At 31.7% G+C, this 17,504-nt stretch overlaps 1 protein-coding gene across 2 annotated transcripts in view; it reads right to left on the reverse strand.

Annotated features, from left to right (window-relative positions):
* Positions 1-17,504, reverse strand: part of EPHA3 (EPH receptor A3) — a 358,761-nt gene that overhangs the window by 38,011 nt on the left and 303,246 nt on the right. For both annotated transcript variants that reach the window (XM_050778973.1, XM_050778974.1), the window contains exons 12-13: positions 8,744-8,805; positions 6,553-6,762 (exon numbers count right to left, since the gene is read on the reverse strand). In XM_050778973.1, coding sequence (XP_050634930.1) covers positions 6,553-6,762; positions 8,744-8,805 — 272 coding nt within the window. The remainder of the gene's footprint in view (positions 1-6,552; positions 6,763-8,743; positions 8,806-17,504) is intronic.

Below are 17,504 nucleotides of genomic sequence, written 5' to 3' on the forward strand. Positions count from 1 at the left end.
AAAAGTGAAATAAATCATTACGTAAAAGAAAACGTTCTAACAAAATCCAGTTAGTATGTACTAAGTAGGCAACTTCAGAATAGAAACGAAAAAGAAAACAAATCTAATAATGGAGAATATAGCCAAGGATAACTCAATTTGTTTTCTCAAATTTTCCAACTCAGTTTATGTGGTAAATATGCTCCCAAAATGAACTTAAGGACATAGGAAGAATTGAAGTGACGGATTACACAGCATCTAAATAAGATAAAAGTCTGTATTTTCAGTAACTTGATCCTGTATAAAACAGAAAATTAATCACTACCATTTTGGAATTTAGGATGCCATGTATTTCAACATATGAATATAGAAATGTTCATCTATATAGATGCATGAATGCATATATACAAAAATACTAACCAGTTAAAAATAAAATTTCATAAGAGCACAGATTGAAAAATCATTCAGGGGCAAACTCTTCTACAACAGTGTCATGATTCTGTTAGAATGAAGTAAAGTAAATTAGTAGACCCAGGGCAAAAATACAACAAACATGTTATAATTATACTTTCAAAGTCACATGATGAGAAACCAAAGGAAAGGAATTCGTTTTTCTATGTTTTTTTTTGTTTTTCCAGACACAAAACTTCTTTGATGATTTAAATTTGTGGATCTAAATGCTCTAATCATATCCATCCCAATGAAGTCCATGGACTTTCAAGATGATTTGGCAGCTTTGGTGTGCAGCTGCAGTTCTGCTTTCAAGGCTACTTCTTTAAAATACATTATAGCACATAAAACTATGCCATAATGTAGATTTACATCGGTGAATAATGACAAAAATATTCATTTAGTTATTAAGGGGCTTTTGTCCCTGTAAAGTATCTGTAACAGTGGCTTTCAATGTGTCATCCAAGCATCTATGTGGATTCCCAAGAGCATTTTAGGGGTCCACAAGATAGAAACTATTTTCATAATAATACTGAAACTTCACAGCCTTATTCATTCTGAACATCCCATGAGTGTACAGTGGAGTTTTACAGGCATTATAGGATGCATAATAATATTGTATAATGGAAAATATCAACATTCGCAATTTCTGCATAACATAGTAGTGAGAAATGAGAAGAAATAACAAGAAGTGAGTATTGGGGGAAAAAGAAATCTGATTCCCTACACAATATCCTTATGTAAAAGGAAAAACAAACATAAAAGTGTATAGTACTATCTTAGCTGACCCTTTCATATCAGGCACGCTACTGAGAACATAAGGAAGGAAAGCTTGTGATACACTTAAAAAAACACAGTGTGAGAAAATATCTGAGTGTCTGATAAATTAAGTTTTGAGCTTAGGTGTTCCCTCAACTCCTCAAATACTCTTCCAAGTTTAAGAAGTTTGAAATACATAAATAGATTATATAATTTCTATACACTCCTCTATTCTGCCTCTCACAGAGATGTTTTAAAATGAGAGCGGCAGATATTCCATGCTCTATTCTTTTCTACTGACATTGATTGAAATGCCCCTCATAATTCTTCAGTGCAACTACACTCTACCTACAGGCAATAGCTTTCAGAGGATCAACCAGGAAAGGGTCACTGCACTGAGGCACCAAATCTTAATCTCCAAATTGTAGAAACTTCAGACACTAGATGAACTGTGTTAAATGTTATTAATGTGACTGACTTTTTAATGCAGATTAACCAGGATTTGTTATCTAAAAGGAATGCCTCAGCAAATTGTTTTGAATGGTGAACTTGTTTTTCTGAAATAACAATAATCAGAGCACACTAAATCAAATAAACAAGACAGATGTCTAAGCTGGGTTTACTGCTTTGGGTTAACAAACAGAAAATATATGCACAAAAATATAATCTTTTTTTTCTTTTTCTTTTCTTCATTTTAAATTTATTATTATTTATTTATTTTTTGAAAAAGGGTCCCGCTCCATCACCAGGCTTTAGCTCATTGCAGCTTCAACCTCCTGGACTCAAGTGATCTTTTCACCTCTGTCTCCTGAGTAGTTGGGGCCACAGGTGAGTGTCTCCATGCCTGATGAATTTATGTTTTTATTTTTATTTATTTATTATTATTATTCAGATGGATTCTCACTCTGTCCCCCAGGCTAGAGTGCAATGGCACAATCTAGGTTCACTGCAACCTCCACCTCCCAGGTTCAAGCAATTCTCATGCCTCAGCCTCCCAAGTAGCTGGGATTACAGGCGCATGCCACCACACCCAGGTAATTTTTGTATTTTTAGTAGACACGGGGTTTCACCATGTTGGCCAGGCTGGTCTTGACCTTCTGACCTCAGGTGATCCACCTGCTTTGGCCTCCCAAACTGCTGGGATTACAGGCATGAGCCATTGCACCCGGCCTATATTATTTTAATATATATAAACACATATATATAGTATTTATATATAATATATTTTTATATAAATATATAATACATAAATATAGACATATATATAAATACTATATGTTATTTTTATATATATATATTTACAGAGATGAAGTCTTGCTATGTTGCCCAGGCTGGTCTCAAACTCCTGAGCTTAAGAGGTCCTCCTGCCTCGGCCTCTCAAAGTGTCAAGATTATAGGCGTGAGCCACCCCACTCTGCTTATCGAGACGAGATTTTATCTCAGTCAAGTCTATATCCCAAAATACTACTTGCTTAAAATTTTTTGATTAATGGCATCAGCCATAATTTAGCTTTAAATATAATTCCAAAAGAGAAATTCCCAAAACATTCTGTGCAATATCAGCATTCCTGGAGTAAGTATACATTTATTTCCAAAAGGAAAACTTAGAATGCTGCCTCATTTAGCTGTTTGGTGTATTTGTTTTTTTTTTTTTAAATGAAGTCCTATTACTTTATAACCATACCTCATATTTAGAGTAAACTATAAACTTATTGAACTAAATAAGACCTATTATGGGAGATTAAATCAACGATGTCTAAATTACTCTAGAAATGCACGTGCAAATTACAGCTTCTCGGAAGAAAGCCAGGACTCCCATGGATCATTTGAGAGAGTTCCAAGAAAATACAAGGATGAACACTGAAGAACTCGAAACTGCTATTTATTGGTAGTGAATGAGCCTATTTGTTCAGTGTGTTTTTAAGAATCTTCAGAGACTGAAACAGAAATGCAAAGAGCCTGTTGCACTTTTATTTCAGAAACGTTAAAGAGCAATTTCCATACCACACCTTTCTTCTAACACAAAGAGGTCCTGACAAAGCAACAATCAGTGTAACTGAAACATTTAGAGTTAACCCACTGTGTTCTCCATAGTATGAATCATCTAAAGTTGGACAAATATTTCCAGTTCCTGCCGGAGAAACTATTCTTTCGAGTATCCTGGCAATCAAGCCTACTTATGGGGACAGAGATGCTCTCATGTAATAATTTAATATGGGGCCGGGCACAGTGTCTCATGCCTGTAATCCCAGAATTTTGAGACGCTGAGGCAGGTGGGTCACCTGAGATCAGGAGTTTGAGACTAGCCTGGCCAACATGGAATAACCCCGTCTCTACCAAAAATACAAAAATTAGCCAGGTGTGGTGGCAAGCCCCTGTTATCCAAATAACTTGTGAGGCTGAGGCATGACAATTGCTTGAATCTGGGAGGTGGAGGTTGCAGTGAACCGAGATTGCATCACTGCACTCCAGTCTGGGAGAAACAGTGAGGCTTTGTCTCAAAAAAATTAATTAGTTAATTAATTAATAATTTAATATGGCATAGAAATTAGAACCTGACTGAATAACCAGAAATTTAACATTTCAAATAAAGTGTTTTATCAAATAGTTTTTATTTATCCTCAAGGTATTTTTCTTGTATAATAAGATTGTTGTAACAAGGACAATGTAAGTAAGCGTGACACTTTTCATGGACTGTTAGAAGTACTTATGTCATGACAAGGTAAGACGGATAGCCTTAGAAAAACAGTAGAAGTGAGTAGAATGAAATACACTCCTTAAGACAATAAGTATCCCTTGTAGCATATAGTGTCTACTGAACTGATAGTTCAGTGATTAAAATGATGCTTTGTTGCAGATACATTGGCTATTTTTTCTGGTGATCAGAGAAGGAGAACTCAAAAGCACTGTTGAGGTATTTATCCTGTGTTTTGCAATTTCATCAAGTGTTCAGAGCTATATAATCGTAATCACTTGTAAATTTAATTCAACTAGCTACAAGATACAAAATTTCTCTTAATTTGTCATGCTCTTATCCATTAGAATTGTGTTTGTAAGACCAACATTTTTGTGTAGGTCACATTTTAAGTGTCTAAGGGCTTTTTAAAAAATACTCAGATATTTCAAAAAAAATTTAGATTCATGAACAAAGTAAATCACTATGAGGTATATTTGAAAATTGGAAAAATAAAAAGGATTTATTATTAAAAGCCATTGGGAGAGTCCTAGCTCCTATATCAATGCATCTAGATATATCCCAACAGCATTGTGCCATTGTCATTCAGTGGTTCTATTATTGTGGCTTTACTTGCGGAAGAAATGCTACCTGGCATATTAGGTTCTTTATTATATATAGCATGATATGCATGCCATGTGACAATTTTGATTATTGGAGTTCTCGAGAGATTCGCAAATAGGATGAGCTTTTTTTTTTTAAAATCAGGAATAAACTTTTAAAATTAGATAATAAGAAAATAGCAGAAGACTACCATCTTTGGAACCACCCATTCACTTGGCTGATGAGAATATGGAGAAAGATACTGCCATTAGGAGAGAAAATTGATAAAAAACTATAGCAAAGACAATTGGGCAATATATATGCCAAAAACTCTCACATATTTGTACACATTTTGATCCTGTAATGTTAATTCTATAGAAGTATCCCAAAGAGGTAATCATGGACAGACATGAAATAGATATCATGTCATCAAAATATCATTCATAATATGAAAATATTGTAATTCGGCTCAATTACTAGTGCTTTATTTAATTAAAGTATGTGCATGAATATAGTATTAGACATTATGAAATACTGTAAAAATATTTAATCATCTGGAAAATTACGTATTTTATTTTTTTAAGTTAAAACAAGGCAGATAAAATGGCATTGATTTACACATAAAGTGCTGAATTTATTGGTACGTTGAAATCATTTTATATATCATTATATATAGTATAATCCCATTTTTGTAACTTTATGCCAAAAGAGGAGTTATTTATTTGTGAAAATTTATTTAAAAAATTGAAAGTATAAATTTAAAATGCTAATAATTATGTTTGTGTAGTATTAATAGTAATGCTTATAAGACATTTACTTGTTGTTTATATTTTCTAAATTTCTATCACAGAAAGAATTTTCTTTAAAGAAAAACTTAAAAATTAGCTGGGGCACGTGACCCATGCCTGTAATCCCAGCTACTCAGCAGGCTGAGGAGGGAGGATCACTTGAGCCCAGGAGAATCACTTGAGGCCAGGAGTTTGAGGCTGCTACAATGAGTCATAATTGTGCCACTGCACTCCAGCCTGAGTGACAGAGTGAAGCCCTGTCTAAAAAACAAAAAACAAACACAAAAGAAAATAACAACAGAAAAGTGTTCACAAAAGATTCAAATACATTTTGAATTAAATGGATGCAAATGAAAACATATGCATTTAATTAATCCTAACTGAAAATAGTAAAATTAATGATAACACCTAGTTTTATCAAGAGTGTAGTAAAGTGTGCTTTTAAAATAGTCACATAATCTTTGACACAAAACATTCATTTTTAGGAATGTATCATTAGAAAATCATGAGGCTCATAACAATTATGAATGCAGACAGATCATTTATACATTTGTACAAAATATGAAATAACTAAATATAATAACAATTTGCTCACTAATTAGGATTTGATTTAAGAAAAGATAAAACAATATAGAACACAGCAACCTACTAAACATCAAAACTTAAAGATTATTTATTGACAATGAAATATATTCAAGAAGTATATTGGTATGGAGATAAATGGCATACAATTGTATTATAAATAATTATATTTAAATAATATATTCATGAACATGTTTGTATGTAAGAGTATGAAGAAAAATTTGGAAGAATTGACTCACAATCTTGTAAATGTTTTCTGTGGATGCACAATTATGGATAACTTTTCTTTATACGTCTGTTTTGACATTTTTATAATAAAAATAGGTGTTACTTATTAAACATTGATTTGAAAGTGTTTCAAAATGACATGTAGTGGGTCCTGAGAATTTATCTATTCTGCTAGCTCAGGGTGACTCAACCATGGTGAAAAGATGGATACATTTAAAAATATCAAGATTTGAGGAATGTGAGAATCCTGCTTTTGGTGGGGAATATTAAACTAAGGTATAGAAATTCAGAATTAGAATCATTAAATGTTAAAACAGTGATCATCTATTTACCCAGAATAAATAATAATATTTTAATTTTAAGATACGTTTTCTTTATGAAAATCATAATTGACAACACATTTTGGGTCATGATTTCTACTTATTTACAAATCAACATGATATGAGATGGAAAACAACGATAAAAGAGGAGAAAATCTGAGTTACTCACTCTTGTTGTATAAGCAGCTTCCGGGTCATCCTCTAGGACACGAGAAAGTCCAAAATCAGACACCTTACACACCAAGTTACTGTTGATCAAGATGTTCCGAGCAGCGAGGTCTCGGTGAACATAGCCCATATCTGACAGGTACTTCATGCCAGATGCTATCCCTCGAAGCATCCCCACCAGCTGAATGACAGTAAACTGGGCATCGTGTTTCTGTGAAGCAGTTCAAATGTACAATTAAGATATGTTCCTATTTCTTAAAGATGTATCTTTATTGGTTAAAATCTCACATATTGAATTTTGTAACAAGACTGACTATACACCCTTTTGTCCTAAGCACTCAAGACAAAGATATGTGGCAAATGGACACAAGGCTGAAACAAAGTAACACAGTGGCGATGTTATCAAATACTTTGTAACAGGAAGTATCTTAACGTTCTTTGACTTCAGTTTAAAAGCAAGGACTTTACTGGTCCTTAAATGACAAAAAAACACTAACTCCTCCTCAGACTCATTAAGGTTAAGAACAACAAAATGAAATGAATCTTGTGGCTAGTTTAGGTTGATATTTATTTGTTTGATTGAATTTTTATTTCCCCTTCTTTGTTTCCTGATATTTTATGAATCATTTCAAATAAGGTGGATGCTACATTTTTAAATATTATCATAAATAATTAGCTCATAATTAGTCAAAATATTTATTGGATATTTGTTTTTCTACCCACCTCTGAGTTGCAGGTCACAAAATAGAAAGCAATAAGAAACTAAATCACATAATCCAGCTTCCAATCTAATTTAATCTTGGATTAAAATAGAAACACAAGGTTTAAAATGTATAGATAATGCATTAATATAAAATGTCCATGTTTAATTACAAACAATAATTTTGAAATAATATTTATCATATTTTAACTCACTTGATTTTGAAAATGTTTATTTTTGAAATAATGATTGTGAAAATAATTGCTATTAAAATTTTTATTTGGGTAATGGATTTTAATATAAAGCATATCCTTTCTCACTCTTAGAAAATTTAAAATTTTCTTCCATGATTATGAATGATACTACGTATTTTATCTATCTATTTCTCTATCTTTCTGTCATCTACCTATCTCAATTTATGTAGCACCAAAAGCACCTTCAGGACAGGGCCTATGTCTTTTCTGATACCCTGCAATGACTGGTAATTGGTATTGTCCTGAACTTCATAAAATGTTGAACACGATATTTGTTGAAATAGATGGAAATTTAACATATACACTTTCATATGGTGAAATATAGTATGTCAAAATATGGCCAGGTGCAGTGGCTCATGCCTGTAATCCTAGCACTTTGGGAGGCTGAGGAGGGTGGATCACTTGAGGTCAAGAGTTCTAAACCAGCCTGGTCAACATGGTGAAACCCCATTTCTACTAAAAATACAAATATTAGCGAGGCGTGATGGTGGGCGCCTGTAATCCCTGCTATTCGGAAGGCTGAGGCAGGAGAATCACTTGAACCCAGGAGGCAGAGGTTGCAGTGAGCCGAGATTGCACCATTGCACTCCAGCCTGGGCAACAAGAGCAAAACTCCATCTCAAAAAAATATAGATAGATAGATAGATAGATAGATAGATAGATAGATAGATAGATGCATAGATAGACAGATAGATGATAGATAGATAATTGTATAAAGCTTACCAATCTAAAGAATTAATATACATATCTAACACCAAAATGATACATCTAAATTGAAACTATATATACTTTAGCATTAGAGCACATGCTTATTTTCTGAGTAGACAGCACTATTTGGAAAGTAGATGGTCTGTCTTATATCAGACTGTGATTAAATAATTATATCAGACTGAGATTACTTAAAATAAAAAAGAGACTTTCTGTCTTACATCAGTGGGTTTTATTACTTGCTTTAGGATTCTTTTTTATTTTTATTTAACGAGTGTGAATCTTGGCAGTATAAAAAGACTCTTTTGAAGAAGAATTCACGAATCTGTTTTAAAAATATAAACCATTAACATATGAATGCTGCAAAATAAAGGTGCAATTTTACAGCCCTCCTCTGTCTATTTAGCCTCAGAAAATTTCAGTTTTACTTTAAACTTAGATTACCGAATTGCTTGGCACAGTGTTGGAGGGTGTCTCTAACACTTTCAGCAATTTATTCATATATATGTATGTGTGTGCATCTTACTTACACGTAAGAAACTATCCAAGGAACCATTTTCCATGTATTCTGTGACAATCATAACTGGCTTACCTAGGTATACAGTAAATAATAAATAATAGTTAATCAGTACAGTTCAACAAGTGTTATACAATGAACATATATAATACAGTTGGATACACCTGATGATTATAGAGATGTAAGAACTTTACCTGTCTTCCAATAAGTTGCAGCAAAAAGCCCTAGGTTTCATTAGAAAATAAAACATTAAAAACCACAAAAATTGGAGAAGATTGGTTTCCAGAACAAAGGCCCATGACCAATAGTATCTAAACTGATTTAACAGGTCTTTCAAGTAAAGAAAAAATATGCCCCTTTCCTCTCTTTAATGAAATTCTCACTAATCTTCAACACCAAATAGTTCTGCCTTCAAGCCCAAGATAACGTTAGGAATTTAGCATTTATTTATTCTTTCTATGGGTATTTATATGCGCTATGTGTGCTCATACACATATATACGTGTAGGGCACTGTGGTAGGTATTCTCTTTTGTGCTGCTTAGTGGGGAGCAAGTAGATCAAAATTCCTGCCTTTATGGATTCCACACATGAGTTCTACAAAACAATTCAGAATAACAGTTATAATTATTTACCATATTTGATTAACACTTAAAAATTATGAAATCAATGCTGACTATGTTTAAACGGAAAATAAAACTGAAATTAAAATTGCTATTGGCAGTAACTTGTAATACCCATTTTGCAAATATGTAGCCTAAAATACCATGAAACCTTTAACCCAGCATTTTACTGTATTTAAATAACAGTAATTGTGCATAAGATACTGGTGTAATTAATTTATCTATTAACATATTAAGTATTATTATTTCCATTTTACACATGAGAAAACTGAGACACAGAGGTTAATTAACTTGCTGGGCATCATACACCTAATGAGTTATAAAGCTAAAAGTCACAACCCGAACACACTATGCTGTCGCTTTCGGAAACTGATAATGCGGGAAAAATGTAACACATGAAAAAGCATCAGACACAAAGGTGCTAAGTATACTGGATACACAGAGCTATGAATATAACAAATGTTCCACTACAGATAATGATTTAGTCAGTTATTGCATGTTAAAGCTTTGGATGATTTTAAATTAAAATGATGACCTGAAGACTGTAGTATGTTAGACAATTGTTATAGCATAATATTATGCAAAGCTGAAAATATAATTCTGTATACATTATGGTAACAACTAGGAAGATTATATAAAGCTAACATTTTAAAAAGAAAAATACCAAAAAAAGGATGTGTTGATATAAAGGAAATACTGATAATTGTTTTTCATGATTAGAATTATGTAACATTGCATTAGGTACTTGACATTTGTTGTATCACTTAATCCTCACAGCTTACTTATGCTTTAGCAATATACATTATTCTAATTTTACTGATTCCTATCCAGAAAACATTGTAGGTTTAAGCAACTTGTTGAGGTAATACAATTAGATAGTAGTCAAGCAAATTTTAAACATGACCACCCCTAATTTCAAAACCTATACATATTACCACACTGTAATTCCCTTACTTTATTATTATTATAACACTATTTTAGTTATAAGTCCAGCATTTTACAGGAAGGAAAATCACTCCTTTTCCAAGTCCAGAAGACCTGAATTGAGTCCTACTTGAGTACTACTGAAAATTCATGAGCAAATAACAAATTTTAAACAAACATTAATGTACACCTAACTGTATAACACAATTTTAATTTTTCCTCATATGTGTCTTATTTATCATGAGGCTAGTTTGCATTCTGATGCTAGAAAATACTTTCCTTTTCTTGATTTTTTTCCTTTCATGTGTAAAAACTCTAATTTACACAGAATGTAAATTATGAGTTAGCATCATGAAGGTTAAACTTTTACATTCAGTAATTTGAATATATTCCAGGAATTATGTCTTATTTATTAAGAAAAAATCTATTTAAATTCTATAGTTTCTGAGATAATTTTTATACATGTTATAACCACTTAATACATTGATATGCTTTCCATTAAAACACTGATTTATGTTTTTAAGGCACCATATAACATCTATCTAGTTAATGTAGTAATATCTGAAAAATTGCTTCAGTCAAAACCTTGAGCCCCCAGAACTTGCTTTATCAAAATTCCAACTAAACTTTGATTAAAAAATATTCAGAAAGAAAGGTAAGATTCACCATTTCCTTGGAAACTTAGATCTCTCCTGAATTAGTATCAGATCCCTAAAGACTGTTTGATTCTAGATGCCTGGCCTGAAATGAAATGGATGAGTAAATGAATGAATGAATAAAATCCTGCATATGTGTGCTTTCTGTAAATCTCCATCAGTTTCTGTCTTTCCTCCTTCATACAGTGCTGGGAGGAATGATATGTTACCAAAATTCAATGCATACTTCAAATGCAGTCACAGATATTTTGCCTCACACCGCCAACTCTGAATATCATTGGCCAGTTACTGCATTTTTATACTACTCAGACCTTTGCTTATCACTCCTTTCCTTCTGGCTCCCAGCATTATGACCATTTCATTTCTCATTAGCATGTCTAGTGGAATGTTTAGGAAATGAAATAAAAGTAGCTGAAAAATCAAACCAGTCAATTAAGTCAAAGCCCCATGACCATTCAGAAATCAGATCAGCTTGCATTTAACTCTATCATTCAGGTATTTGTAAACACATCAGTTAAGATGGACAAGTCTGAAAATGTGCTTTGAATTATGTTCAAAGATTCTACGAACCAAATGTACAAAGAGTAAACAGAATCACAAATATTCTACCTTGGAAAATAGTATCTTGACTTAGAGTTTCCCTTCCATTGTGATTTTGATTATGATAAATAGGATTAAAGAAAAAAGAGATTTCAGTAGTGGCGAGAACTAGTTCTAACACGCATTAAATGTGGTGGGAAATTATTTATAAAATGGCAGCTCATCTGCACATTATGCCATGTATTTGTACTCAAGTTTGCATGCTCTTTCAGGTCTATTTTGATTTACAAATGACATGATCAGCTTCCTCAAGACAAAGCCTGTATCATTTGCTGCTCTCAGAAACCCCAAAACACATCTGGGTATACATACTAAACTCAATGAAAGTACTATTCTATGACTTGTTGAAATGAAACCATCAAAAATGAGCAACACAAAATTTGCAGTGGAGTTTTACTTTTGTTCTCAAGTTGATTTATGAGTATAGATAAAATGGTGATCTTTCACAATTGTAGAGTAAAGGGAAGCAAATCAGTCTGTTAGAATCAGTTCCTTTTCCCAACTATCCCCAGTGGCTCAGAGCTGTTACTAATCATTGAATTGCTGCTTGATGACAGAAGAAATGTGATTCAAAATGTCTAAGAATTCCAGATTCAGCACCAGCTGTTTTACCAAAACTTTCTCAATCACATTTCTTATAAAGAGTGTATAGGTGTATATATATATATGCATATGTATGTGTATATATTTATTAATATAAATATAATAAATATATATTTATTTATAAAATAAATAAAAATATAAAATAAATAAAAATATAAATATAAAATTTTATATAAAATATATAATATATAAAAATTTATATAAAATATAAATATAATATATAAATAAATAAAAATATAAAAAATAAAAAATATTTTATTAATATAAAATATATACACATACATATGCATATATATACATATACAAAGAGTCAGTCATAAAGATATTTTCTTTGAAATTTTCTAACACATTTTGTTTTCTAGATTAAAATATTTTCATTCAAACATAAACTTTGTCAGATATTGAAATATGAAATATTTACATTTAATAATTTCAAATGGAAATGCTATTAACTCCCTATTAACAACAATAATTGGGTCTAACACTTTACCTCTTATTTTCAAAAGGATTGAACACGCTCTAATGAGGGTAAATTATAAAATTCAAACTTTTGACCTTAGCCACTAGCAATCTATATAATCAGTGTCAAGATGGAAGGAAAAAAAAAAACAAACGGGAGATGGAAAGTTGAAAAAAATTGACAAAATTTGCCTATTTCCAGGAAAGAAGATTTGAATTATCTTTGATGAGAATAAAAAATGTTTCATAGATTTTCACATATTATATCTAATTGATAACAATATTGTAATGAATATTGAACTGAAATATTGAAATGAAATATTGAACTGACTTAGGGTATTTTTTTCTGTGGGTTTCTCATTAAATCATTGTAAAAGTACAGGACAATGTCTTCCAAATTCCATTTTAATCAAGACATTACTCTGCGGAAATGACCCCTATTACATCTCTGAGTTAATGACAGCAGAGACTAAGCCCATTTGTCTGTAGTTCTAAATCCAACACCTATCAGTGTGCCAGCTACAATGGATCAAATTAGGTCTATAATTTCAGACTGGCCAGGGATAATCTCTCTCTTCAAAATCAGGATGAGAAACACTTTCTCCAAGACATCCTTAACCAACAGTACTCTATAGTCCTAACACATAGAATGCTTTACATTTGGCTGCTTGAAAAATATTTTTATTTATGCTTAACTTGAAACAAAATTTAACATAATCAAAGATAACAACTAATTTACTGTCCCTTACGCTAGTTAGACTTGAGTCATGAGGTAAGCACAGTAATATAAATCATACAGTAAGTGGAAAGAATGTACATAGTGATCTGAATATGTTGTTTGATTTTATAAAAAGTTTTGTTCTTTTCTCCTTTCTAAGCTTTCTACCTTTTATTTATTTGCTTGTCTAATTTGAAAAGTTTCTTTAAAAACAAACAAACAGGATTTCAAGAATATCAGTGAAGACTGTCATTATTAGAGTGTTCAAAATAATGCAAATAAAGGAGCTGATTTATTTGCAAAAGCCAAAAAAAAAAAAAAAGGTTTAAGATTTCCTGTACAATATTGAATTGAAATAATAAAAACAGGCTTTTTGTTTTTTCTTGAAAAGAAATGTTTTTAAAGTTTTACTATTAAATATGACGTTTGTAGGTTTGTTTGTATTTGTTTGGGGGCTGTTCACATACCTTTATCAGGAATACACATTTTCTATGTATGATGTGCTAATAAAAAATTAAAATTAAAATACCTTATTTAAGAACTGTTAAATACAAAACCAACTTTTCATACTTGGAATAAACTACACTTTAGAAATAATGTAATATCTTTTTTGATACACTTTCAGATCTGGCTTCACAATTATTCTAGTGTTATAAAATTTTTGTTTATGCATTACAATAATGTTATTATACATTCTGATAATAGCTGTATAGTTTGGTATCAAGATATTACTAGCCTCAGGATTTAGATGCGATACTTTTTCTCCCTTTCTGAAAAGGTTGTGTAAGACCACAATTACTCAGACAGCCACTAAACTAGTGCAACATCATATTTTTTCTTTCTCTAGAATATTTACTGTATATGTAAACTAGTGCTCTTTGGGCACATGCAAATCGCGCTATAACAAATTTTGTAGGTTGATCTTAATTTTTCAAAAATATCAGAAAACCATCCTATCCACATAAATGAGAAAAATACACAATGCCACACTTTTTTATAAGTCAAAATGGCCAATTCATCCAAGGGACATAAGTGGACAGTGATGAAGAAGCAACAAAAGCTGTTTAAATATGTAAAAATAACATTCCCTGTCTTGTATTTTTCTAATATATGGAGCAGTGATTTTTATAATTTTGTTGATGTGGTTAGACAGTCATGTTCTGAACTCATTTAACAATTTGTAGCCATGAATGCATGATAAAACTTGGGTCATTAGGGTTTCCAAAATTTGTTATCCTAACAAACTATCTCTGTAAATTACTAGTAAAGTAAGTACAACATATGTATTGTCTTTTAAGATGAAATGAAGTGTAGTACACTTGAGATAAATTCAGAATATTTTGAGAGAGAAATAGACAGAAAATAACAAGAATTTGGCATTGTTACTAAATGATGACCTCTTATTCCAGAAATGTGTCCTTACCATACGTGCAGAGAAATAGGCAAGTGGAAGCCAATGACAAAGCTTTTGGTGAAAGTGGATACTCACGCCAATATAGATAGGTTTTAATTATGAAAATCATCTTAACGTTCTGCCCATAACATTCGTCAATAATACAAAGTTACAGGTAAGTTACATGGTAATTTTTTTAAATTTCCTGAAAATAATGCAAGACAGAATACATTAATCTCATCCAATATAACTCCTTCTATTTCACTAGGTGAAAAGTGGCCAATGGAAGGTGTTCTTGGAGTCTGAACATTATTTGACTAATGGTGTGATGGCAGAAATATCAAACATTTGCTAGAAACAAGTTCTATCCTTTTGAACTTAAGCTAAAATTGATAACACATGTTAGTGCCTCGTTCTGAGCAGAGCCTGTGCCCCCCCGGCTTTCTGCTACTTTGAAGATCAGAGACTCTCTCACCTTCTCCTGTTTAAGACCATCAGGCTCAAAAACATTAAAATTGTTTGTGGCTAAATTCAAATAAATGAAAATATAATGACTGAATAAAAAGCTTTAACAAAAGATTTCTTCAAATGATTTGAAAATGATACATTATCTTAGACCTAGTGTTTCAAAGCACACAATTGAATAACAATAATAAACAGATTTATCTTTGAGCAAAAAAAAAAGAATTAATCTCAAGAATTTTTTTCTATACACCCAGATTGATTGGTAAAAATCTCAAACAACCAGAGGAGTAATTTAGATTTGCACCATTTTTTGCCACTTAATATATTCTTATATAATCTCATTTGATCTTCAGTATCTGAAAATAGTAAGGCAGTACTTTTTAATTTTATGTTACAAGTGAAGAAATGAGTATCTGTAAATTGTTTGATTTGTAGGAGTTCTCAGAGGAGTAAGGTTGTTTGATAACTTGAACTCAGATCATTGATTATTAATCTAGATATTGACATGTCTGCTTTTGAAAATACTATTTGGTTCATTAAATTATAAGCTCTGCATCACCTAGTTGTGTGTGCAGGTGCATGTGTGCGTGTATGGATGTGCTTTCTGAACTCTGCAGGTAGATTGTTTTAGAAGTCTCAGGAAACAAAGACAACAACAGCAGTAGAATAAATAGCTTCTTTTGGAGACATAATCGCTGTGTGTGTGTGTGTGTGTGTGTGTTAAATACAACATATCAACTTTATTGTAAAGAGTTTCTATTTCCTCTCAGATGTTACAGGGTGCCAGACTTAGAGCTTATAAATATGCCACCAAGGAGTTCAAAATCTAATTCTAGGGCTACTACTCTATTATATTTACAATATATGAGATGACTGGGATTTATATAGTCAGATTTGGCAGCTTCTTACATGCTTATTTGACCAGGGAGATATATCAAAGTTAGAACTCTCACCCTAAGAATAAGGCAGTTGTAACCCATATTAGAATGTTACAGAGTCAGGCTTGAATAAGATGTTTAATATATAATATCTGCAATTTTTAATGGTCATTTTAGTGTATTTTTCTACGTTTTTTGTCTTAGAGATTGTTTCATAGATTTCTTTGTCAGTTTACCATAATCTATATTTAATTGTTTTAGTTTTATATCTAAAGGAAATTTGCCACAATATTTATAGTTTAATGTTGCTTATCATTCAGTAAATGCATTTATAGGAAACAGGAAATATAATGAGTAGCTTTCATAATTCATAACACTGAAAACAAAAAAATAAACTCATGACTGACAAAATAATAGATTTTATTAGTAAGCTTAAATTAGAACCTAATATTTGTTTGATAGTGACTTTTAGTGCACTTTTTTTCTTAATTATACTTGTTGAAGAAGTTAGTTTATTATTCTATTCAAGGAAAAAGTAATCATTTTTTTCATCACTCTCTGGGTGATAGAAGTCGTTATTTAAATGCACTCCTTTGAAAAGTGTATTCAATTTAATGAATCAAATACTAAAGAAAGACCTATTGTTAGAAGATATTGCTGTTTCCTTCCTTCCTTCCTTCCTTCCTTCCTTCCTTCCTTCCTTCCTTCCTTCCTTCCTTCCTTCCTTCCTTCCACCTTCCTACCTTCCACCTTCCTACCTTCCTTCCTTCATCAATAAATTTTTTATTTTTCAACATTGGTAAATTAAGTATCTATTATGATCCAAGATTTATTTTAGTCACTTGTCATCAAATAACAGGGGTTTTTGCCTCTTTGAGAGTTTATACTTTGTTTTAAATATTAAGGATTATTAATAGTTCCAGAAATGTTTGAAGACTGAGGAATGTCTCACTATGTTAGAGAAGATTTTTAAAGTAAGGATATAAAAGAATAAGTAGAATACAAGAAAAGACAAGTAGAAACCTATTTGGGTTCAGAGTTGGGGATGGGGTGAAATGAACAGAACAAGTTCCCAGTGCTACCTCTAGCACTTTCTAGTTACACAAGCTAATTACCCTTTATAGTTATTGTTTGTTCAAATGTAAAAGAGAAACTATCATGTCTAACTTGCAGGGTAGGGGTAAGAATGAAATAATGTCATAGTATAATGTGGGCACATAATAGATACTTCATAATGAAAAACTTGTAAAAATTGAGAGTTAGAAGAATGGCTTCATAAGTACAGGGGAGTTTTCTCTTCTTCCCAGGAGGCTCAAGAGCTAAAAGGCAACTACTTGATGCAGGTGTAATGGAGAACATTAAATGGCTAAATGACACTAAAATCCCAACGAGACATGATACTATAACTGTACAGATATAAAACAGTATAGCCTTGCTCAGAAAGAACAAAGGATTCA

Source organism: Macaca thibetana, chromosome 2 (genome assembly GCF_024542745.1).
Source record: "Macaca thibetana thibetana isolate TM-01 chromosome 2, ASM2454274v1, whole genome shotgun sequence".
Taxonomy (NCBI): Eukaryota; Metazoa; Chordata; class Mammalia; order Primates; family Cercopithecidae; genus Macaca; species Macaca thibetana.